Source organism: Trachemys scripta, chromosome 2 (genome assembly GCF_013100865.1).
Source record: "Trachemys scripta elegans isolate TJP31775 chromosome 2, CAS_Tse_1.0, whole genome shotgun sequence".
NCBI classification, from domain to species: Eukaryota; Metazoa; Chordata; order Testudines; family Emydidae; genus Trachemys; species Trachemys scripta.
Window position 1 is genome coordinate 42731360 of NC_048299.1, and position 26278 is coordinate 42757637.

Here is a 26278-nt window from a genome sequence, read left to right on the forward strand (position 1 = left end):
GTCTCACGGGCCCCTGTTTGAGCCGCTAGCCATGTGCTCCTGGTCATACCTTTCGTGGAATGTGGCCTTCCTGGTTGCGATCATGTAGGCGAGGCGGGTCTCAGAACTCAGGACCCTGACCTCTGAGCCCCCGTACATGGTGTTTCATAAAGATAAGGTCCAGCTCGGCCCACACCCTTCGTTCCTTCCAAAGGTGGTCTCCGCCTATCACATGGGTCAGGACATTTTTCTGCCGGTCCTCTGCCCCAAGCCCCATACATTCAGAGAGGAGCACCGCCTCCACACGCTGGATGTGAAACGGGCTCTGGCTTTCTACCTGGAGCAGACTAAGCCGTTCAGAAAGTCTTCGGAACTTTTCATTGCCTCGGCCGAGCACAGGAAAGCTCGGCCGATCTCCACTCAGTGGCTCTCCAACTGGATCACCTCGTGCATCTGTACCTGTTATGACCTGGCGGGAATCCCTCCGCTGCCAATTGTTAGGGCGCACTCGACTCAGGCGCAGGCCTCGTCGGTTGCCTTTTTGGCCCATGTTCCCATTCAGGACATTTGTAGGGCTGACACGTGGTCTTCAGTTCACATGTTCACCTCACATTATGCAGTTGTGTCTCAGACCAGGGAGGACACCGGGTTCGGAAGTGCCGTTCTCCATCCCGAGAGTTTGTGAACTTCTTCCCACCTCCAACAGATATAGCTTGAAATCCCCTATTGTGGAATACACATGAGCAATCACTCGAAGAAGAAAAGAAAGTTACCTGTTCCGTAACTAGCGTTCTTTGAGATGTGTTGCTCATGTCCATTCCACATCCCTCCCTCCTTCCTCTCGGTCGGAGTTGTCTGGCAAGAAGAAGCTGAGGGTAGGGAGAGCACGCAGTGCCCCTTATACTACGCCATGGAGGCGCCACACCAGGGATCACTAGGGTGCTCCCCTATGGGTACTGCTAGAGGAAAAACTTCTGGCACTGGTGCACGTGGTGAGCATGCACACCTATTGTGGAATAGACATGAGCAACACATCTCGAACACCAGTTATGGAAAAGATAACTGTATTTTCTTTATCTCTGTGCATGCTCCATTTAAAAAATATATTAATAGAATATTTGCCATTTCTAGAACAATAGGTGTCCCTGTGACGAGTGACTTTTGTACCTCTTTTGAAGAGGATTTTTATTTAATCTTTTCTTGTACAAATAGTACATCTATTTCAAATAATCTGTTAATGTCTATTGGACATCTTTACTTTAAACATAATACTTAGTACCTAGTTACCATTGTGACTTACCCATATAACGTGCATTTCACTGGTATGGCACAGAGCAAACTGCAAACAGAGCTGTTTTCTTAATTTTAGAAACTGCTCGTAATAATTCATATTCTTTCAATAGTCAAGTGTTAAAAAGAGAGCGGTTGAGTCCATGCACACACAGACATACACAGTATCTGTGCACATGTATAGAGGTATGTGTGTGTATATATGTTTATATAAAATATGATTAGTTATGCTTAATGTAGTTTGTCTTGACAGGAGGGTGTGGATCTGGAGGTAAATATTCTTTCACTGTGTTCATACGTGCTTCTTACTCAAAAACAAGGGCTATAAAATTGTGCCTTCTTGCCTATGAACCTAAATTGTGAATTCTTTGAAGAATTGATGGATTTGTTCCCAGAGTCCCAGTTGTAATATTTTAGCTGTTCAAAAATGAATATTCTAAATCTACCATGTCTCTTGGAAGCCTTAGATCTTTTATCAAGCGTATCATAATAAACAGCCACTCTAGAAAATAGTCCCTAATTTATTACTTACTTCATTGATTTCTGCTTTTTTAAATAAAGCAACTAGGTACTTTTTTTTTAGAGAGTTGCAGGTAAAAATATGAGAGTAGCTGAAAAGATATATTGGCAGGTTCACATTGTGCTATTGAATACTTATGGAAAAAATACATTGTTAGCAGAACTGGTAAAGTTATGAGTAATTCTTTTCTGGAAAAGAAATATATATAATCCATGTTTACACTGAACTTTCTCAAAGGTTTATGATTAAAAGAAATATTTCATTGAATGTGAGATCATATTATTCCACAGAAGAAAATTTGAAGTGACTAAAATGATTACAGATTTACTTTTATAGCAGGTTTCCTTTCAAAGCAGAATGCTAGCAGAGCATGGCTTTATTAAGACTATTAACTCTGGCCTTTGAACATCTGTTTGTGAAGCTGCTATAACTACAGAATATGTTTTGTTGAATATGAGGGATTTATTTGGTTTTAGAAAAGTTTATATCTTTATGTAAATGAATAACTATGTATCTATTGCGAGTCAAATTTTTAATACAAATTAATTTTTCTGAGATATGAGAGTAATATCCGGAATTAGAGTACAGTACATATATATTAGTCTGTGCTTGCTAGAGCTTTGAACTAAGTTTCAACTCTAGCCAGCAATAAAATTCCTCACAAAATAAACAGATTGGAATCCTAGTGGTGGATTTTACATATTGAAGCCATTAAGGGTATTATATTTGAAACATTTATTACATTTAAATATAACTGAAGAACTTGTGACAATAAATAGTATTCCATTCTTACCTTTTGTTCCCTAAACATGCATTATCCATATTATGCCTGAAAAAACAATTAGCCCTCAATTGCTTTATATTCATTAGTATTAGATTTTGTTAATGATGCATGATTAGAGCATTGAATTGTTTCTAATCTCTTACATTTTCCCTGTTTTCTCCATGTAATTCATTTGGGTTTTGTTGGCATTACAGTCGTTTTGGAAAGTGTGTAATGTATACATTTTATTAGGATTTTTTTAAAACATCTGGTTCAAATGGTCTGAAGCTCACTTATGTTTTTAAAATATACACAATTTATTATGTGCCATATACATTTACATAAACCCATAGTTCTTTAACACCTTTCATGCAAAGCACGCTGGAAACAGTTTACTAATTTTGGAATTTTATTGTAATTTTAAAACAGTAAACAAAAATGGTAATTGAATTTAGACTTTTTAAAATTCTCATGAGTCTAAATATTCTGTCCATCAGCTCCTAATGATAACTGGAGGGCCAGAGTGAACAAAGACCGTAGATGAGAATTAATTCAAATAATGTTTAGAGATAAGAAGCTCTGCAGCTTATCTCAAGGAATTTTTGGAGCTGGGGGAGAGAGCAAGCCTATTAGTTTAGAAAGGAATAAGACCGTGCAATGATTTTATAATCAATATTGTCTTTAATAGGAACCCATGAAGCAATTAGCAATGTGGATGGGAGATGCTGAGATAAGTGAAATACCCTTATCTTGATTGGGGAGAAAAGTGAGCATAGAGTTGCCTTATAAACAATCTTAGACGTCAGAAGATACAGCAATCCTGTCATGTTGTCAGGTTGCCTAAAGGTTCTCTACCTAGCAGTATTTCCTTCTTCTCTTTAATAATAATAATAATAATAATAATAATAATAATAGTTAATAATAATAAAATCCAATATTGAATATAATAACATAAGGGATAGAAGACACAGTCATAGAAGACAAAGATTAAGCCATTCATCCTGGTGTTATTGTAAAATATGATCTGATATCTTCCAAATAAATTCTTGAGCAGATTTTAATAGGTTGGGGAGCTAATTTTCAGCATGACAGTTTTCTTCAGTGTTGATTGTAAGGATTCTGTGATAGCCGCATCTGCACTTCTGACAAGGCATGACAAGGTTGAGATTGCCTCAGTGGGAACAGCTGGAAGAGGAAAATACATCAGTTATCACTGTTAACTGATGATAATTCACCTTCTATTGCCCCAAAATACGCACTTAAGGAAGAGAATGAACTAAAGTAAAAGAGCTCTTAGCAATCGAATAATTAACTGGAACAAGATCAGATTAAAAATTGTTTTTTTGAAAGGGAAGAGACTGGTATCTTCAGGACAAAAACAGGATATTGCAGTCCCTGAGCAACCAAGCATTCAAGATGAGTTGAATCATTTCAATAGCATTAATAGTTGCCCAGAGCTCTGCTAAAGCAAATGACAAATATCCTACAAAATGCTAATGATAACTACATTTCTCCCCTCAACTGCCTCATCCATTGCAAATTAAGAACACTAAGATTCATCGATATTGATGTTATAGTTTTTCTACTTCCCTTGTCAGTCTATGGTAAAATTAATTGACTAGGTAGAAGAAAGACCAATAATCTCAGACTAAAAAGAAGAGCATAACCTATATAACACGACCCCTTCCTAACACTTCCTCTCCCTATTTACCAGTCGTTATCTCTTGTTACATTTCTCTCACTGCCCCATCTTCTCTACTCTACCAGTGACGCCAGCCTCAATATCTTATTTGTCTGCTTCTCCCGCTGACTTCCACATTGCCATCTAGACATGGAACACCTTTCCTGGCCTGGGTTTGTAAAACCCCTCCTGAACATTTTTCCTGCACCTTTCCTTTGTGTATTCAGATTTTAAACTCGTTAGACACCTGGTGCATTTTGTTACAACAATCTAAATATAAATAAATGTCAAACATTAATAAGTGGAACCCCCTAATTTATTCTCAGATGAACTTAGTGGGACGCACCCCACCCTTTGAAAAATGAGGCCTTTTTAAGGTGTCTTGAGTTTTGTATGTTTGTACAGTACCTAGCACAGTAGGGCCCAACCTAGTTGACACCTTTAGGCACTATTACAGTGTAAATGTTAAATACTACTAATAAATAGGAGAATAAAAATGCAGTAGCAACCCTGTAATTAAATATTAAAAAATAAAGCCTGAGGGAGCAGCTGAATTGATCACTAGATTAGATGTCTGTGTCATCTTGCTGCAAGATTCAGAACAACGTATTTTAAGGCTCAGTGCAATAAGTTGCCTCCTCAGCTAGTGGAGTATGAAAACCTCTGTCAGTCTCCTGGGCTCTTCAGCTATAAACTCTAATTCTTTTTATATTTTTAAAAAGAAATTGTAATAATAATCCCTTGTTTGCCAACTGCATCATACCATTTTAGGAATGCTACCCCCAACTATCCTTTTCATATTCTGGGAGTCTCTTAAAGTCCTAATGCAGGACTACTCTTTTGAGGAGGAGGTTGTTGGAGGTGGTGTTGGTCATCTGAGTCCTTCACCTGGATAAACTATCTGAGCAGACTGGGCAGATTGGGGAGAAATTGTATTTAAATGCTAAATACTGGAAACTACTTCAGTTGAATAGAGCTGAAAAGAGAACAGACATCTGTTGTGAGGGTTGATCCATGGGAGCACATTATTTTAAACCTTATAAATGGGTGTCGTCATAATAAAAAAAAACTAGTCTGGGCAGTGCACTCAAGAATGTACTTTAGGGAACAATCCTGCTTTAGTGGGAAATAGACAGAATGACCTAACAGATATTTTCCACCTCAAATTTCCATGACTCTTAGAAGGTAATTATTGTGGGGCATGATTCAGGGAGAAGAGAAAAATAAATATAAAGATGGGTATACCATATGTGGAATGATTGATTGAAGTTCTGTTTGGATAAAATGATCAAAGAAATAAACCATATTTTTACAATGCTATGCTTTCTTTAAACAAAGCCTCCAGTTTAATGCTATAATAGAAAGGAAACAGAGGCTGACTCATAGAAAGCTGAGATCACTTCTTGGATTACATGAATGTGAATATTTAAAGCTGACATTATGGAGGCTATGAAGTGTTTCTTACTGTGCCATGAGTGAATCACTGACATTGACAGGGAGAAACTAAATAATACATGATGGGAAATAAGCCCTATTATTGAAATATTCATTTTTAATTAATTTTGTGTATGTTCCTTTTTTTTCTTCCTCTCCGCCTTCCTCCTCCATTCTCCCCCTCCCTCTCCCCCACCAGGGTAAATGGGAAGTTGGTGGCACTGAAGGTGATTAGATTACAAGAGGAGGAAGGAACTCCATTTACAGCTATCAGAGAAGGTATGCACTCATGTTTAATGATTATTCATTGTTTATTTTTTAATTGCATTGCGCTCACTCTCTCCAATACCATGCTATACTAAATAGCTTGAGATTTTAAATTATATGCTTATGTTCCCTGTAGGAGGCAGCTTTGGTACTTTACAATCAAAACCTCCCTACAACGTGGGAGTTCATGTTAAATAAAACAAATCTGTGCCTCTGTGGTTTGGCTTGTCTGAGAACTGCTATTGGGTACAAGTGACATACTAAGTAGAGTGTGTGTGTGTGGGGGGGGGGTTGTCACTGGTATAATAAATATGTTGGGGAAGTTTTGCTTATTGTGAAGCAGCACCTAAAATGAATGTGGATTTAACTTTTTGCTTATGTGAGGCCATGTTCCCTGAAAGATAGTCATATAGAACAATCTCTGCATTTTTTGACTGCGAGAGCCATAGTAGGTTCAGGGACAAATATAGCAAGCTCCTTAAAAACAGGGTGGCTGATTACCTTTTTAAAGAACTGACTGTTTATGGTTTTTGTCCCCCTCCCTCTCTGCCACCTCTAAGCCAGACAGTCTAGGAATGATTCTTTTCTAGCTGAGTGTCAAAGTTCTGTCATGCTTTCTGCTCCACTCCCTCTATCCTTTCTTATCAGCCCCCCCGGCTGCTCCCTGGTGACAGCTTCTGTAGCTGCGCTTGGCTGCCGCAAGCGCCTTTGCAGAAGTTGCTGCACATTCCTTGTTTAAATGGGCCTACTCTGTTGGTAAGTGCCAAAGATAAGGACTGGTGGTGAAATAAGAAACGTTTTACCTTCCGGTCACTGATTCAAATTCATCTCAGGGTATGGCTATACTACAAAGCTTTTAGCGACACGGTTGCCAGGTGTCTGGTTTTTGACCGGAACCCCCCCAGTTGAAAACCCCCTTGGCAGCTCCGGTCAGCCCAGCTAATATTCATATAGTTTAAAGCAGGAAAACTTTCTAGCATCGAGAAGCCCACAAACAGCCTGGCTTGAAATACTAATACTCCAAGGCCCCTATCCAACAAAGCACTTAGTCATGTATAAGACTTAAAGCGTGAGCACTTGCCTGATTTCAATGGGACTTCCTGCATGCTTCAAATTATGTAAGTTCTTCTTTACTGGGACCTGATCCAAAGCCCATCTAAGTTAATAGGAATCTTTCCCTTGACTTGGGATCAAGGCACAACAGATTTTTCTTAAAAATATCCATGTCTTCTAGGCTGTGGAACCTCATATAGGGTTGTGGATGCCACATGGAAATCAATTTCTGTAGCTTTTGTGTGACATGGAAGCTGTGTATGGTTTGGGGTGGGGGAGAGGAGAGGGAAAAGTGTATTTTTTATTTTTTGGTGAACGTAAACTTTTGTTGAGAACCAGAAAAGGATAGAAAAATACACTGAAAAATGTAACTGAAGATAGTCTTTTCAGTATTGAGGCAGAACTGTACTAGGCATACATAGTTCTATGTATAGAAATAAAAATGGAAGGTAGAATAAATACTTTATATGGAACTCTTGGAGAGGCCTGATATACTTTAGACTAAAAAGTGATGAGGCTGGGAGGTGCTGAGCTACTTAAACCTGCTTGAAGAGTTTTTCTTTGTCTCCATCTGCTGATTAAAGGTGCAGCCCTACAATTTGGACTAGGAGATAGAAAGCTGCAATTTATAAATGAGGTCAAATTCTAACTTCAGTTTTTATTTGCATAGTAGTGTTGATCTAATCAAGCCAAAAATGTGTTTCATGAGCCAGAGAACTGCACGCAGGCATGCAAGTTATACACAGACTTCTTTCCAGAGCTTTTCATAATGTGGAAGCCAGACAGTTTTTATTCTTGCTGACTCATGCCCTATTTTCTAATTTTCCATCAGTGTATCAAATTCAGGCAAAAATCCAGGAATTTACAAATTTAAAACTGGAGTAAATTAATTGTTTAACATCTCTCATGACTCATCATGCAGCTGTCGGGGGGGTGGGGGTGGGGGATAAAATTCCTGCATTGTGTTCCTCCTGTTGGAGATGTTGTGTGATGCTAATTAAGGGGAAGTCACAGACTGAAATCTTGAGCAGTACTCATGCTGAGGGAATTTTGTAGTTGGCTTGTGTGTAGAGAAGCATATTGTTGCCATTGTGACAGCAACAGAATGAGACTCAAAGGAAAACAAAGCAACTGGGGAAAAGATTAAATTAAGAAATGCAGCAAAATAAAGCATTTGAAAACAATGTGATTGGGGGAAGAAAAATAAGTGAGGTTAGGAAAAAAGGGAAGGGAGCAAAGTAAAGAACAGTAAATATAACTGAGGAACCAAAAAATAAATAAGCAGAACACCACAAAAGCAGAGAATAGTAATTATAAATTTTGTCATGTTCCTGAAAACTTCAGAGAAAACACTTTGCTGAGACTGAGAGTAATTTTGTCAATAGCATACATTTTCTGTACATCTTTTTCCCATTTCTGACTCAGAGGTACATTTGCATGAAAATAGGGTCATGTCTACAAGAGCTCATATGTTCTTACTGTCTGGTTGCCTCTTGAAGTCATAGTGCCAAATTCAGAAGTGAGTCTAACTTGCAAGTTCTCCCTGCCCTGTCTTACGCTGCCTTAGCATTGCAGAGTTGCTTACTGACATGAAATTGCTGGGCCACTCCTTTAACCTACATCACCACCTTGACTACATGGCATGTGAATTACATAAACTCAGATTCTCTTCTACTAGCATACCAATGTGTAGATTTTATCACCTCTCTCATCCCCTCTGAATTTGGCCTAGAGTGTCCTGTTTCAAACATCAGTTGATCTGGGAATGATTTACTTAATGTATTTTCATATAAAGTCACTTTTATAAAAGCTGCTTTAGCCAATGTATATTTCCCTGTGTTAAATATGGCTCAAGTTTATTCAATATAGCAATCACTGTTGCTGTGTGGAAGTATTAATATCAGTAGGCATCTAAAAAAAGATCATATTAAAATCACTACAACCAATGTAATAATTCACCAGCTCAACCTTTATCTCATGTATAATACCCACTTAATTTCCTGTAATATGCTTAGCAGAACCTTTGATCTCCTAGATTGGCTGTTGAACTGTGTAATGGAAACTACAGTGCTTTTAGAAACAAACTTTTTCTTGATCATTCCACAATTTTACCTTACTTGATATCTGGGTAATTGAAATTCTTCATGATCGATATGAAGGCTTTTTTGTAGGTCTCTGTTCCCATGTATGTGTTTAGACAAACATTCTTAACCCTAATGACTAACTTTCTTTGTGAACTTAACTCATATACTATGAAGTTCCTTGCTTTGGCAGGCTCTTAAAATTATTTCATCTCCAGGCTGGCCATCTCTCATAGAATATGACATTGCTTGTCCTTCGTTTTCATATGTTATCCTCCCATATATCTATATATCTATTGACTTTGCTGTTTAACTTAATTGATTATTCTTAATTAAACACAATCCTGGTATTAATATCAAGTCACTTACTGTTCCTGAGATATGCCTTTTCAAACATCAAGGAATCAAATATATTTCATAAGAATTGCTTAAATGTTATCAATTTTTACAAGTAAATCACTTCTTTTTAATCCTGAAAGTTGCATTTATCTGATTTTCACCTAGCTTTGGTTGCTCATTTTTTCTTTATTTTTAGTAATCCAATTTGTATAATTAGGACCCTAACAAATTCGTGGTCCATTTTTGTCAATTTCACGGTCATAGGATTTGAAAATAGTAAATTTCATTATTTCAACTATTTAAATCTGAAATTTCACAGTGTTGTAATTGTAAGGATCCTGACCCAAAAAGGAGTTGGGGGTGTCATAAGGTTATTGTAAGGGGGGGTTGTGGTACTGCCAGCCTCACTTCTGCACTGCTGCTGGCGGCGGCGCTGCCTTCAGAGCTGGGCAGCTGGACCCCCAGTTTGAGAAATGCTGGTCTGCCCCATGAAATCTGTAGAGTATAGGGTAAAAGCACACAAAAGACCAGATTTTATGGGAGCAGACCAGATTTCATGGTTCATGAAGTGTTTTTCGTGGCCGTGAATTTGATAGGGCCCTATATAATACATAATGTAGACCAGGAGTTCTCAAACTTCGTTGCACTGCGACCCCCTTCTGACAACAAAAATTACTACATGACCCCAGGAGAGAGGACCGAAGCCTGAGCTTGCCCAAGCCCCACTGCCCCAGGCAAGGAGGCCAAAGCCCAAGGGCTTCAGGCCCAGGAACGGGGCCTATAACCTGAGCCCCACTGCCCAGAGCTGAAGCCCTCAGGCTTCTGCCCCTGGTAGTGAGGCTCAAGCTTTGGCTTCGGCCCCAGACAGTGGGGCTTGGGCTTCGGCTCTGGCTCCAGCAAGTCTAACCCAGTCCTGGTGACCCCATAAAAATGGGGTTGATACCCACTTTGGAGTCCCAACCCACAGTTTGAAAAACACTGATTTAGATGATAAATTCTACAGGGCAGGGACTGTATTTACCTGTTTGTATGTGTGTTTGTAGGCTGCATAGCATAATGGGACCCCAGTCCTGAATGGGACCCGGGGTTGCTACTGCATTACAAAACAGTAGTAATACTTTCGCACATGAGACGTGTCCTACCACTGACATTGCACTTCAAGATTCAATATGGGTAAGCATTCACCTAATGAACTTTTAACATAAGTACAGTATGTATTTGGTACTGGTTACAGGTCTGAATAATTGTAGAACATTTTTTGATTTACACAAGAGGGCAGAGAACACATTCTATTGCAAATAGAAAGAAAAAATGTAAGACTTCGAATACACAGCTAGGTATTCAAATACATGGTCTCATTTATGACCCCTTCCACTCTTTCCTTAGTGGTGTATTATAGACGTCAACAATCTGATCTACTGGTGTGTTACAAAAGCTAAAAATAGCAAAAATATAATACAAAAATGTACTTCCTTTATAAAGAATTGGAATCTACATTTCATTGTTTCTTTTGTGTGAAGCTTTAGCTCATTTTCAGTCAAGAGGGTTAGAAACAATGGTACAAAATATTTCATTCTCATCCATAGAGTTCATGTGTCCTCCAAAAAATAAAAGTTTAAAAGCTTAGAGATTTCCAGGAGAATTGTCCAAGTCCCATATCATGCCACAAACCACACAAACTGCCTGTTCTTTGAACTTGCAAGGTTCAAGATTACAAAATAGCTCTCCATCAGACTTTTTTCTCTGGAGAATTGATGCCAAATAGCAACTAAACAGAAAACGCACAGAAGATTAATAGTTCTTGGGTTTCCTACAGAAATCAATGCATTATTTCATTGTATGTTCAGTCGGATACAAAATGAAAAACACAATTTTATAAAAATGATGGTTAAAATAGTAACAATCAATTTGTAAGTAACAGCCAGTATGAATTTTTTTCAATAACAAATCATGCCAAACCACAACCTAATTTCCTTCTTTGACAAGGTTACTGTCCCAAGGGATTGGGGTGGGGGAAAGCTATAGACACGATATATCTTGATTTTAGTAATGGTTTTGACACAGTCCCACATGACATTTTCATGCAAATGAGAGGAATGTGGTCTAGATGAAATTCCTATAAGATGCAAAGATAAGGGTGCAAAACTGGTTGAAAGAGTAGTTATTAATAGTTCGCTGTCAAAATGGGAGGATGTATCTAGGGAGGTACTACAGGGGTCTGTTCTGTATCCAGTACTATTCAATGTTTTCTGACTATGCTTCCAATCCTGCTTGGATGCATTGCATGAGGACATTATAGTATCATGTCACATGGTTTCAGCCTTTCCAAGCTATGCGGTGCTCTGTTTCCAATGTGCTGATGAAATGGTACAGGCCCTCTTCAGTTTGCTAGAAGCAGTGGAGAGTGAACAGAATCTGTTCACAGTCCTTTCCAGGCTTCTTGCTGTTCATAGGCCCAGTGCAGCATTCATGTTTGTCTCCACTCCAAGAGCATCTGTGATCTTTTGGATTCTTTGGGATGTGGATGTAAGATGATCATGACATTTCCCATTAGAAATCATAACCTGAATTTTAAACAAACTCAACCGTGAACTGTCATCAGATCAGAGAGGCTCAGGTACATCAGATAGGTCTGAGCCGTATTTTTCTCCAGCTTCTCATAGCTAAATCTACTTCCCAGACTATGTATCCTCCCCCCAGGATATCTTACCCACAGCTTGGCTAGAAAGTACATAGCTGTACCAATTTAATCTTTAACGCTTTTTAAAGTGAAAGCTGTGACCTTCCTTTGGCTTGATTTCTTGGGCTCATTTCAAGAAAGACAAGCATGTGTTGCGACTTTCTTTAAATCTCCTTGAACTTCTTTTCAGGGGCCGGAAACTTCTCCTCATCCTCTGTCACTTTAAAATATGATAAGCCTTTTGCAGACAGCCCTGCTTCCTTTGGAGGAGATGTTCTGGTTTCTTTGACATGCATTTCGAATGTGCTGTATAAGGAATCTTGTGCTTGTTCCAAATGTAGCACATTACAAATGCATTAACTCAGGACACCGTTAAGTCATCTGTCTCTTCTCCCTCTAGAATGCCAAATAGTCTCATGATTTTGGTCCAAATCAGAATCCCAAGGCTTTCTAGTTGATTTTTTAGTTCTCTGTTGTCTTACTGTAGCCATCTGTGTTGGACAAGTGTAACATTTTCTCCTATTCTCATTCAATATAGACATCTGAACTATTCCTTCAGCCTTGATTTTGTTGAAATGGCTTTCATTAGCCCTAAGTTTGGCCTCATCTCCCCCACCCCCACCCAGTGCTGAACAGCATGGAGGGGAGAAAAAATGTGGAAAAGCTGCAGCTGCAGCCCATGGACCAGAAGGGCAGTTATGCAGGATGGTCCCTCCCTAGTGACCTGGCCATAAACCTCTTTGCTAAAGATGTGTGATCCATGATTGGCATGTGAATGTAGAAATGTGTGAGGGAACAGGCATTCTAAGCAATATTCAGATTTACTCTTCTTGTATACTGGCTAAAGCCTACGTAAAATTAGAGGACATGTCCATTCTGCTGAGATCAGCATTAGCTTTCCCCTCTGTGACCCAGCCTTCTTTTGAGGGACTAGAGCAGCAGTTCTCAAACTGTGGCTTGGGACCCCAGAGTGGGTCCGCCAGGGCTGGCTTACACTTGCTAGGGCTCGGGGCCGAAGCCAAAGCCCGAGCCCAACTGCCTGGGGCTGAAGCCAAAGCCCAAGGGTTTCACCCCTGACTGGTGGGGCTCAGGTTACAGGCCTGATTCCAGGGGCTGAAGCCCTTGGGGCTTCAGCTTTACCCCCCCGCCCCTGACACCCAGGGTAGTGGGGCTTGGGCTTTGCCCCTTCCTCCCTTAGGGAGGTGGGTTCAGGCTTCAGTCCCCCCTTCTGGGGTCATGAGGTAACTTTTGTTGTCAGAAGTGGGGTGCAGTGCAATGAAGTTTGAGAACTCCTGGACTAGAGGGTGCAGGTGCTGGCAGGATGCTGATTGTAATGGAGATAAAAGCCAGCTATGCTGCTCTTACTTGGACTGGAAGGGAATGCTGAGGGAGAGACCTGATCACCACTCCAGGAATTCCTGTGGATCCATGGTCTATGTGAAAAAATTAGATCTTGACACCACCCAGTGTGCAAAGCTTCTAGTCTTGTGTAGTAGTGTCCTGTAATCTAAGGGGGCTTTCAAGTTAGTGTTCCTTTGCTATGTCTCTTATGTGTGAAAATAATAATCTGAGCAACAATATAATTAGCTCTCTGTTCAGAGCAGTGCTTGTGCACTGACTAGTATCAGAGGTAGTATTAATCTCTGTCAGAATCTCTTTGAATGCTTTTTTTGTTCTCCCAGTTTTGTACCCTGAGCCCCCAAGATATCTGAACAATATGGCAATTCAGCTTTTGCACCAGTTGACTTAGCTTTTAGCTTTTTCATGGGCCTTTTATGTACTTTAAAAGATAACAGGCAACAGTTGTGTCCCATCAGAAGTGATTTGCGATTTATTAAATGCAGACAAATGTCAAAATAAGCACAAAAGAGAGGTCTCCTTTCCAGGTACAAACTCTCTAACTCCCATATAAAAAAAAAAAAAAGTCATCTGTGGCTTCTGAATACTAAGCACAGCTGGAATTCTAAATTGCTGAAAAGAAGGCAGAAAACACTAATTTGTATGTAAATTTAAAATATTGTTGAGGAGCCTCCTTTTTCATTACCACAATGCACAGTGCGTGAAAGACTCTGGCAAATGAGATATTTATAAGGCACAGTATTCTGAATGATTTAGAGAGATGTGTTACTATTGTGCATCATATACATGTTAATGTGTATTAAAAAGTGGGTAATGTACACGGCTAAATCCTTTTCTAAGGGTCACATACTAGCCTTTATTAACATGGAGAACACCTGATATCAAGGGGAGTTGGCGCATGTGGCTGCAGGGAAGTAAATGACACTTTCTGTCCTGCATATGAAAAACAATTTATAGCCAAACTGAGGTGGCAGCCACATACTAAGGTATCCAAAGGATAAAACCTTCCCCATGCTCAATGTGTTTACTTCTTAACTGCAGGCCTTATTTATAAAGAAATAACTGGAGTATTTTCATACATACTTTGCATTCTTGATCCAGAGAAGGCCTGTAATGAGTCTCCCTCATGCAAAATTCATACGTGAGTTGTTCAACGATGTGATATGACACACTGAGCTCATCAGACATAGGTATAGCAATGAAGGCAAGTTGTGTGTGTGTTATTGCTAGAGGACACAAAGAAGCATGTTTTAGCGCTTGCCTGTTGGTGTATTGTCATTTTGCTTTTGCATTCATTACAGAGCATGCAAACTACAACATTCTCCTTTAAAAACTTTACATAAAGTGGAACTAGTAACTTCTTTATATATAAGCAGAGTCTAGAGCAGGGGTGGGCAAACTTTTTGGCCCGAGGGCCACATCAGGGTTGCGAAACTGTATGGAGGGTTGGGTAGGGAAGGCTGTGCCTCCCCAAACAGCCTGTCCCCTGCCCCTTATGCGCTCCCTCCCACTTCCTGCCCCCTGACTGCCCCCCTCAGAACCTCCGACCCATCCAACCCCCTAGCTCCCTGTCCCCTAACTGCCCCCCAGGACCCCTTGCCCCAACCTCCCTGCTCCCCCCCTTACCATGCCGCTCAGAGCAGCAGGACTGGCAGCTGCGATGCCGGAGCCAGCTACGCCGCCGTGCTGCCCTGCAGGAGCTTGCAGCCGGGCGAGCTGAGACTGCGGGGGGGGGGGGGGGGGGGGGGGGGGGGGGGGGGAAAGGGGGGGGGGGGGGGGCGCAGGGGCTAGCTTCCCTGGCCGGGAGCTCAGGGGCTGGGCAGGACAGTCCCGCAGGCTGTAGTTTGCCCACCTCTGGTCTAGAGTTGAGAAGAATACCACATGCTGAGTGCAGTAAATAATCCTGTTCCAAACCCAGGACACTATTCTATCTTAATACCTACATAAACCCCTCTTACATGAAAGGGAGAATAAATTTGCTTCACAGAAGAAGGGACTATGTTTTCCAGAATGAGGCTTTCGATAATCAGGAAGGCAGGAAATCCAGAAGCGCATAAGTCCGTTCCTGTTTCTCTTTTTGGTTTTGCCACCATTTTTTTCCATCTTTTGGAGGTTCTTGTTTGCTTGTGTGACCTATTTTTTAATTTCAATATCCTTGAGATTGCAGTGTGGGCTGGTTCTCAAGTTTAAATAAAATGATTTGGATGGTGTTTGTGGTAGTCTGCTCCTTAGTCACTGTAATCATAGGATTTACAGCAACATGATGACACCATAGTGAAGTCAACACCACTAACTCATCCTGTCGGGAAGAAGCAGCCATTTATAGTTCAGACAGTGAAAAAGCTATAGGAAATAGATCTTCTCTCAAAGTCATGGCTAAACACTGCAGTTCTTCAGGGCCATAGATAGGGCTGGTCTTTTCCCTCTCTAGAGTTTTCCCACAGACTCAGGGTTGCTCGGGAAATATTTTAGTTTCACTTTCCCAGTTGCTGCTTTTGGACTATTGTCAGAGCTGCTTTCCTGGAGACCCTAGGAATAGTGTTGGAGAGAGGGCTACATAGAGTTAAATATGTGGTTCATATTGGTACCTATTCGTACAGCACAAAGAAAGTTGTTGCTTTCAGGCTTTACAACCAATCTGAAGAGTTACATTTTAAATTAGATAATGGTCTTATCAATCACTTTTTAGCAATGAAAATTAATATCCACATTATTTTAATAGGAATAAACACCATAAATCAAAGCAGTTAATTGATCACATTTCACATTTGAGATTGAAGGGAACTGGATAAGTCAGAGCTTAGTAATGGGATACCAGAGCCTTTCACTCTGGGTCACTGGTTTAAGTACAGCCCAGGTCAGTAGTGACTGAAAGTCATTAGTGTGGTGTATGCAGCACTAACCACTGTGGTGACTGTGCAGTTACTGCACTTCTAAGGTCTGGAACATATTTTGTGGCAGCAGTTGGTGCTGGAGCTGAATTGGAGACTAAACCCAAGAAGTGAGTGAAGCTGGTTGTGGCTTGTAAATAAGGACCCACTGACTAGGCTAATTGGATTCATGTTTCTTGTTCTGACTCAGTTAAATGGCTAGGTAGTTCTTCCCCTCCCACTTCTGCCCCCTCTATATCCACACAAGGAGAGGATCATCCATGTGCAGATCTCCCCTTGTCCATGCAGCAGTGGGCTGAGCTCCCTTATCCAGAGCCAGTGAAACCCTCTGCATTGGTCCAGGATCTGTATGGGTGAAGGGGCAGGGGCAGAAGGGGCTATAAATCATTCCCTCCTCACCCCCTGTGGATCTTACCTGGAGTAGACACTAAGGTCTGGTCTATACTACCGGCCTGAATCGGCGGGTAGAAATCGACCTCTCGGGGATCGATTTATCGCGTCCCGTCGGGATGCGACAATCAATCCCCAAATCGGCGCTCTAACTCTCAACGGGGTAAGTCGGCTGCAATACGTCGAATTCAGCTACGCTCTTCACGTAGCTGAATTTGCGTATCTTAAATCGACTCCCCGCTGTAGTGTAGATGTACCCTAAGCCCCCAGGTTATATTATAGTTTGTGTGTATACCCTCCCTCCAAGGACTCCTCTGGGGCTTTTGCAGTTGGGAGAGTTAAGTCCCTGGTAGTGGAACTCCAGTGGAGCCACCCCACCAGAGAGAGGTGGGTAGGAGTGTCACCAGGACCCAGCATTGGTGTGGAAGCACAGGGTCTTTGCACAGATATTCCTGGTCTCCCTTAGATCCCCTAGGATCCACCAGGTTTGGGGGAAATCTTATGGCACTTTCCTGGGGGAGGCAAAACATGCCCTCAACTCTGGACTTATATTATTTGGGAAAAACTCTCTGGGAAAATCCTTTCAGAGATTTTCTCCCCAAGTCACTTTCCACAGCTTCTAACCTGAAAAGAAACAGTGACACCACTAGTTACTGTAATAAATTAAAGCAGAGCTGGTTGAAAAATGTGAAAACAAACAAAAAAAATTCACAATAAAATACATAAATAAAATTTGAAATTATTTTTGTTTGGGAGCATTAAAAATGAACCCATTCTACATTTTTTTTCAAAAATGTTAATAGACTATCAAATTTTTTTGTTGACCAAAAATTTATATATTTCTATAACAAGACCTTTTAATAAAATTTTCTGTATAAATAATAAGCATGAAATTTTCCCGAAAAAAATTCAAAGCGTTGACAGATTTTTCACAACAAAATTTGTTTAGAAAAGGCTGTTTTTCAATGGAAAAGCTTTCATTCAAAAATTTCACATAGTTCTGTTAAAGAAAATATTTGGATGACTGAATTTGGTGGCAGGTTGTACGAACTCAGTACTTAATGGATAGGTCATAAAAAAGCTTACAATTTATGCCCTCGTTGGCAATCAGGAGAGAGTATAGGGACTGAACGGGCATGGAGATTGAAATGCCTCCTCAATTTGAGAGAGAGTCCCCCTAAAGCAAGACTAAAACACATGGGTAAGGTGGCATGAAGAACTTCTGACACTTCTCCAGGTAATCTAGGCTCCATATATTTATGGTTTTGAAGACTTTTTTCATTAGGCAATTAAATGTTTCTCAGGAAAATTTACTTTGGGTTGTGAACCAACATGGTTGAAATACTGGCTTCACAGCAAGATTCCTGAAAAGAATTAACATCTGAATCACTTGAGGCTCTGTTCATAAGACAGAGGCTTATTTACATAATCAAAAATGCATGATTTCACAAGGCAATGGAGAGGCCTTGTAGTTTTGATTCACAAACAAAATTCAAGCTATCAGTATTCATGTGTGCAGGCATGCTGCTGGCTTGCTGGCACAAATAAGGATAAATCCATATAAAGGCAGAAAAAAAGATTTAAGGGCAAAGCATATTTTCCTTTCAAAGTCTGACCAAATAGTAGGGATCAAAGGGGCAGAATCCTCACTGCCCTGATTGTGGGTAAGGTTGGGGCACCTTCACAGCTGAGCTGTAGCTAAAGATTGGACGTCTTCCTTAAAGATATGCTCTAGCTCAATTAGAAGTATTGGGTAAAAGTCTATGGCAGCGACACATCCCACTGAAGTCCATGGCAAATGCAGGTGCTTGATAGCTTTGACAATCAGGACTTTTTTGTTTTTGTTTTTTTGCTTTACAGTGAACTTAAGAAGAACATGAGGGTGTCTCCTTTAGCATGCATAACAAGGTTGAGATAATATAGGCTCCAGACCCAGAAGGAGCTCTGTGCAGAGGAATTGCTGTACCAGGCAGATCTCATTGTGAAATTGGAACTACAGTTATTACAGTATCCAGATTCTTTGAAACTGAAAGAGACAATTTGTGCTTCAGTTTTATTTTCACTACAAGATAAGCGCACTGCATTATTCCTCTATAAACTATCTTAAAAGAAAATCTTTTTTTTCCAGACTTTAAAATAATATTTTCATGCAGGTATGTAACAAGGCAGTGAAAGTATGATTTCAATATAGAAAATACAGGTGCTATAGCGCATTCACCTTTCTCTCTGAACAGCAACAGTATTTACAGTTTAACTTCATAGACGCATTAAGCATGTTGACCTACAGTATTTTGGAAAACATTTATGAAGACTCGGCGAATCCTCGTGGTGAAAAGAGGAAGAAAATTCAGAAGCAATTTTAATATTTTAAAATATTGTTAGGTTAAGCTTCCCTATATAGAATCATGGAAATGTAGGGCTGGAAGGGACCTTGATCCTGTCTCAGTTTGATTCCTCAAGTATATCTAAACCATCCCTGACCGGTGTTTATCCAGCCTTTTCTTAAAAACCTCTGATGGGGGTTCTTCCTTCGAAGCCTATTCCAGAGCTTAACTATCCTGATAGAAAGATTTTCCTGATATTTAACCTAAACCTCCCTTGCTGCAGATTGTCAGTTATTTGTTCTCCTAGCATAAGTGGACATGGAGAACAATTGATCACCATCCTCTTTACAACAGCCCTTAACATATTTGAAGATTGTTATCAGGTCTCCCTTCAGTCTTCTTTTCTCAAGACTAAACATGCCCAGCTTTTTTTATCTTTCTTCATAAGTCAGGTTTTCTAAATGTTTTATCATTTTTGTTGCTCTCCTCTGGACACTCACTCTCTCTCTCTCTCTCTCTCTCTCTCTCTCTAATTTCTTCACATTTTTGCTAAAGTGTGGTGCCCAGAATTGGACACAGTACTCCAGATAAGTCCAAACCAGTGCTGAGTATAATGGGACAATTATCTCCTAGCTCTTACTTACAACACTCCTGTTAATATACCTCTAATGATATTAGCCATTTTTACAATTGTATCACCTTGTTGACGCATATTCAATTTGAGATCCACTATAACCCCCACATATTTTTCAGCAGTACTAGCGGCTAGCCAGATATTTCCCATTTTTGTAATTGTGTATTTGATTTTTTCCTTCCTAAGTGTTGTACTTTGCGCTTGTCTTTATTGAATTTCATCATCTTGAATTCAGACCAATTCTCCAATTTGTCAAGGTCATTTTGAATTCTAATCTCCTCCTCCAAAGTGCTTGCAACTCCTCCCTTCTTAGTGTAATCCACAGATTTTATAAGCATATTTTCTACTCCATTATGCAAGTCATTAATGAAAATATCGAATAATAACAGACCTAGGATTGATGGCTGTGGGATCTAACTAGATACATTCCTGCTGTTTGACAGCAAATCACCTGATAACTGCTCTTTGAGTATGGTCTTTCAACCAGTTGTGTACCCACCTTATAATTATATCTAGATGACATTTCCCTAGTTTGCTCATGAGACAGTAATGTTGCTCTGTATCAAAAGCCTTGCTTAAAATCAAGATACATCACATCTATTCTTTCTGGTCCCCGACCCCATCCACTAGGCCAGTAATCCTGTCAAATAAGGCAATTAGGTTGGTTTGGCATGATTTGTTCTTGAGATATCCATGCTGGTTATTACATATAACTTTGTTACCCTCTAGGTGCTTAGAAATTGATTGGTTAATAATTTGTTCCAGTATCTTTCCAGGTATTGAAGTTAGGATAACTGGTCTATAACTGCTCAGGTCCTCTTAGTACCTATCTTTTAAAAAGGGAGCAATGTTTGCCCTTTTCCAGTCCTCTGGGATCTCACCCATCCTTCGTGAGTTCTCAAAGATAATTGCCAACAGTTCTGAGATTGCTTCAGCTTGCTCCTTAAGTACCCTAGTATGAATTTCATCAGCCCCTGTTGACTTATCTAAATATTCTTTAACCTGTTGTTTCCCTATTTTGGCTTGTGTTCCTCCCCTCTTGTTAATGTTAATATTGTGTTAAATATCTGGCCACTATTAACCTTTTACTGAAGACTGAAGAAAATAGGTATTAAACATCTAAGCCATCTTGATGTCATCTGTTATTAGCCCTCCTTCCTTGCTAAGTAGAGAAGCTACACTTTCCTTTATCGCTCTCTGGCTCCTAATGAATTTAAAGAACTTCTTCTTGGCTTTTATGTCCCTTGCTAGATGTAATTCATTTTGTGCTGTAGCCTTTCTGATTTTGTCTCTGTATACTTGTGCTAGTCTTTTGTACTCCTTCTTAGCAATCCATCGATGTTTCTACTTTCTGTAGGATTTGATTTTCGATAATTAAACTCTTGATGCAGCCATATTGGCCTCTTATTATTTTTTTCTATCTTTCCTTTGGCTTGGGATAGTTTGCGGTTATGCTGTTAATATTGTCTCTTTGAGAAACTACCAGGTTCCCTGTGAACTCCCTTTTCCTTTAGATTTTCTTCCTATGTGATCTTACCTACCAGGTCTCTGATTTAAAAAAAGCAAATTTTGAAGTCCATTGTTCTTTTTTGCTATCACTCCTTTCTTTCCTTAGATCCATCAAATCTGTCATTTCATGATCACTTTCACGCAAATTGCCATTGACCTTCAGATTTGCACCCAATTCCTCCTAGTTAGTCAAAATCTAGTCTAGACTGCCTCCTCCCCCCTCCATCCCCCAGGTTACATCTTCCACTTTCTGAATCAGGAAGTTGTCCTCAATACATTTCAAGAACTTATTGGATGTTTTTTGTTTTGTCGTATTAGTTTTTCAACAGTTGTCTGGGTAGGTTGTCTCCCATTACTGCCAGATCTTGTATTTTTGGTATTTCTGTGGTTAGTTCTAGAAATGCCTCATCCACTACCTCCTCCTGGTTTGGTGGTCTATAGTATACCCCTGCCATGATATCGCCCCTGTTTCTCCCTCTTTGTCTTCACTGGTCTGCTACTCACTTCCTTCTGGACTTCAGAACAAGTATGTATATTCTTGATGTATAAGGTAACCTCCTTTCTTTTATCCTGTCACTCCTGAGCAAGCTGTAGTCCTCTATGCCAATATTCCAGTCATGAGACTTATCCTGGGAAGTTTCTGTGATGCCAAGTAAGTCATAATTTGCTGATGTACTAATTCCAGTTCTTCCAATACTTCGTTATTCTCCATATGCCTTGCATTTGTGTGTTGACATCTAAAATGGTGAGCAGATTCCTCCACTGATTTCCCTCTTGCTGCTTCTATGATTGTATTATCATTTTCTGTCTCTCCCCTCTTCCTCATCTAGCCTTCTGTTAGGGTTGTTTTTTTCATGCATTTATGTGGGATTGTGTCACTTGCTCCCTTTGAAAGTAGTTTAAAGCCCTTCTCACTAGGGTGGTGACTTGGTGCGCAAAGATGCTCTTCCCCTTCTTGGTCAGGTGAACTCACATTTCTTCACAGTAGAGCTTCTTCCGTCAATACCATCTGCGCAGTTTGATTTGGTTAATATTACCCACCCAAAAACTAAATTAACACTTCACTAATACAGATACTAAGTTCTTAGAAATATTTTAGAAAATTGTATGTTCCTTTAAAAATTATTTTGTAAACCAAATAATACTGATATTTTAGTGGGGAGAAAATAGAACGAAATGCTGATTTTTATGATAAATGTGCAAGCACACTATGTAATTAATATACTAATTAAAATTTAATTTCCTTTCTGTTCATGTGCCTTAAAATTGTTTTTAATATTGATATTATATTCCTTTTATTTATAAGTATGTAAAACCAGTCATTTAAGGGCTCTGAGCATCTTAAATGTGAGCATCTTAAAGTCACTATTTAGGCCCTGATTCAGCAAAGTCATTGAGCTCATGCCTAGCTTTACACGTGCAAGTAGTCTTGTTGAAGTCAATTATATCTTTTTAATTTTGGATGTGTGAAATTACACTAGTTACTTTGACAGAAATTGCCCCTGTGTCACACATGGGAGAATGAGATTCTTCAAGTGTACCCTGCTACTGTATTCTAAACGTGAAATAAGGGGCAAGATATGTGTGCAAGCATGTGCTTGTACTCCTTTTGGAGTTGCAAACTGTAACTTTTCTTAGAGAACCTGGCAAAATAAGAAATTTGCAAGGTAATGAGCCTTCGAAATATTGTGAGTGATACAATGGGAGAACCATATCTCATGATTGGTTGATATTAGTCATGTGCTGAATGGTGGTGCTTGATCTCAACAGAAGCTATCACCATCTTGAGGTTCTTGAATCTCATTATCTGGAAACTTTCTCAACACACTTTGCTTTAATCAGCCTTTTCTTACTAACTTTTAAAGCATGTTCTGCAAAAATATTTCAAGATACCATTGAAGGTCACTCAACACATTCACAGTCTCTCCAGTTAGTGTGAGGGCATCTTAATCTATGGGAAAACCCTGCTAGAACATGATGCAGCCCTTAAAGCTGGTTGCCAGTGATTTGCTGCACATCACCTCATCCTGAATAAATCAAAGTATGACCTCAACAAAGCCACTGAATTTTATGGGTTCACTTTCTCTGCCAGGGAACACAACCCTGACATAAAAAAGGTCATAGCAATTAAGACAGTAACAAGTACTCACAGATGCTAATGAAGTTCTGTCCTCTGTCGGCATGACTAACTACTGTGCATGCTACATCAGAGACTTCTCAACAATAATTGTGCCTCCTCAGGAACTTATTAAACAAGGAATATCACATTCTGTTCCAATACATGTCAGAAAGCTTTGGATAAAAATCAAGGGAACTGATTATATTCCACGACAATAGTGCATTTCAGTCCAGATCTGTATATTGAAATAGTGGGTGGTCCTAGCACCATGGGATCTCATGCTCACTGAACATGCATCCAGGTCCATATGATTGTCTTAGAAAGCAGACATCTGATACCAATGGAACAAAAATACTCACAACCTGAAAAGGAAACGTTAGCCATGGAACAGGCCTATGAATGCTACCATTTACATGTATGTGGGGCTCCATTCCCCATTGTGGTAGTAAGTCAGGCACTTCAGTAGACCCATCAGAATGCTGCTACCCCAGCTTGTGAGGATACTTACATCTGCCAGTCTGATAACATTCAAAATAAACATGCTGAAGGCCTTCAGAGACAAACACCTCAGTCTGAAGTTTTTACCAAATTTCCCAGAAAAAATGTACCCTGGTACAAAATGCAATGTGCAAAATATCAAGAATAATAGTTTCTTTTAAAAAAAAAATTAGGGAGGGATTGAACATTGGATTTACATTGAACAGCTACCTTCATCCTTAACTGCGGAATGAATAACACCACTTCGTAAAAGGAAGAATTAATATTGTACAAATATGCAATATTTTGTGTGTCCCCAGGTTGTTTATAAAGAGGTAAACAGAATGGGGGCACTTGCAAGTGCGGGACATGGTGCAGGCATGATCGACAGCAGTTGGTATGTGAGAAAAAAAGTAGAAGGGAAATACTACTGAGTAGGGAAACAGGGAGCAGAAGTGAGATGCTAACGGGAGGGAATGGAAAGAAGGGAGTTCAGGGTGGGAGGAAACAAGCCAGAATGGAGATCGCAGAAAATGGGCAGCTTGAAAGCCAGCAGAGAGAGGCAGGGGTTGGGGATGAACAGAGCTGGGCAGCAGAAGGGGCATCCTGGAAACAGTTTAGAGAGGTAGGAAAGAAGCCAGAAGGGGAAAAGGGTGCCAGCGCTTGGAAAGAGATGAGAGACTGAGAGCATACTAGGGAAAGAGAAGGGAAACACAGCTGGCAGCTGGTGGAGGTGGAACTGGTAGAAGACTGAGAAAGAAACTCATTAGTCAGGGAGGGGACGAGGGAGAAGAGCAGAAAAGGCAAGTGCTAACTAGTGGCGGATTGGAAGAAGAAAAGAGTCACTAGAGGAATTCTGCTGTGCAAGTAGGCAAATGAGGCATGCTACAGTTTTGCCAATTTTTGCAGTTGTATCTTAAGTATCATGATATTTGGCGTCTTTTTCTTGTGGGCCCAGCTTCTGGCATCAAACACTTACATGAATGTCTCATCTTTCAATGTAACACCCCCTCCCCCCCAATTTTTTTTAGTCCTCATGGTTGCAGAGTAAAGCTTGAAAGCATGACGTGTGTACCCTACAATAGAGCTGGTTGGGAAAAAAAATTGATTAAAGTTTCCTGTTGGAAAATGAGATTTTGCAGAAAATGAAACCTTTCCAAATGGTTGCAATTTCTATGAAAATTTGTTTTGATTTTTTCCCTCTCATTTTGGAAAAAAATCATTTAAAAATGTGTTGAAAAATTAAAAAAAAAAAGTTTCAAAACAATTTTCAATTTGAAATTTGAGATTATAGATTTTTAGACTGTATATTTTATGACATGTTAGTGCATAACATGACTTGGCATGACATGGCATATTACTGCATGGCATATGTCAGCCGTAGCAGTGCGCATGGCATGGCATGTCAAATCTTCAATGTGTGTGATTGGTGCCAATCTGAATTTAGTTTGAAATAATGTCCAGGTGAAGAAATGTTACCATTAGGGAAACTTCAGGTTTACAAAGGTACCTTCCAAAACCTAGAATAAATCCAAATCAATCTGATTGATCCAAAATTTGGATTTTAGTTGGTGTAGAGACAGTGAAAATTTCCTAAATTATAGGAACAGAATTTTAGTAAGTTTGTTAACATAAGAAAGTCTGTGAAAGAACAGTTCTGATTTTACCAGTAATCTGAGTAGGCCAGTGCCCCTGATCTCATTAACAGTGAGCAATGAAAGAGAAACTAGCTGTCCTAAAAGTTTAAGGGCTCAAATGGAATATTTAATAGCACCTCTTTCTTGCCCTATGATTACTAGCAAAAATGAACAGCCTACAGTCTTGAATTGTCAGCCTAGTGCTTTTAAATAAATTTGGGTGCTTCATTAGTGCACTGTAGATCAAAACCCAATCTTTTGTTTACAATTCTGGAGAAACATAAATAGAAGCACACACATTTTCTTACCACCAAGCAATAGAATGCTTTAAAGCAGACCAATAAAACCATGGTATTTTGTAACCTAAAACCTTGGCTTAGGAATCGATATTGTTCAAATGCAATTTCATTTCATCTCTAGGGCATCCTGAAGCCTTTATGAGAAACATGATTAGCCTTTTTTACCTCATAGGTGTAATATAAAGTAGAGATGGACCATTTTAAAAAAAATGGGTTCTGTGACACTAAAAGGTTCAGGGATATATCTTCTTTCGAGGAGTCTGCTTGTTATATAGAGTATTTTTCATTGTGTATTTCATCTCTAAAATTTTGAGTACTACTTAAAAAAAATATTTATTTAGACCTGTATGTCTGGCAGCCCTATAGCTCTTGAGTAGCTTACATTTAAAACGCAGTCCATTTTAAATCAGTGAAGTACAACAGTGCTCTCTGCTTGTTAACATTTAAAAAAAAATCCCTCATGTCACATGTCTGTCAAAAGCCTTCTTAAACAAATCCACTGAATATTTTTAATCAAACAGATGATGTATTATACCCACACTTGTGAAAACC

The 26278-nt window shown here is 39.6% G+C and overlaps 1 protein-coding gene across 3 annotated transcripts in view; it reads left to right on the plus strand.

The window, feature by feature from the left end:
- Positions 1 to 26278, plus strand: part of CDK14 (cyclin dependent kinase 14) — a 472950-nt gene that overhangs the window by 165436 nt on the left and 281236 nt on the right. For all 3 annotated transcript variants that reach the window (XM_034760407.1, XM_034760408.1, XM_034760409.1), the window contains one exon: positions 5867 to 5946. In XM_034760407.1, coding sequence (XP_034616298.1) covers positions 5867 to 5946 — 80 coding nt within the window. The remainder of the gene's footprint in view (positions 1 to 5866; positions 5947 to 26278) is intronic.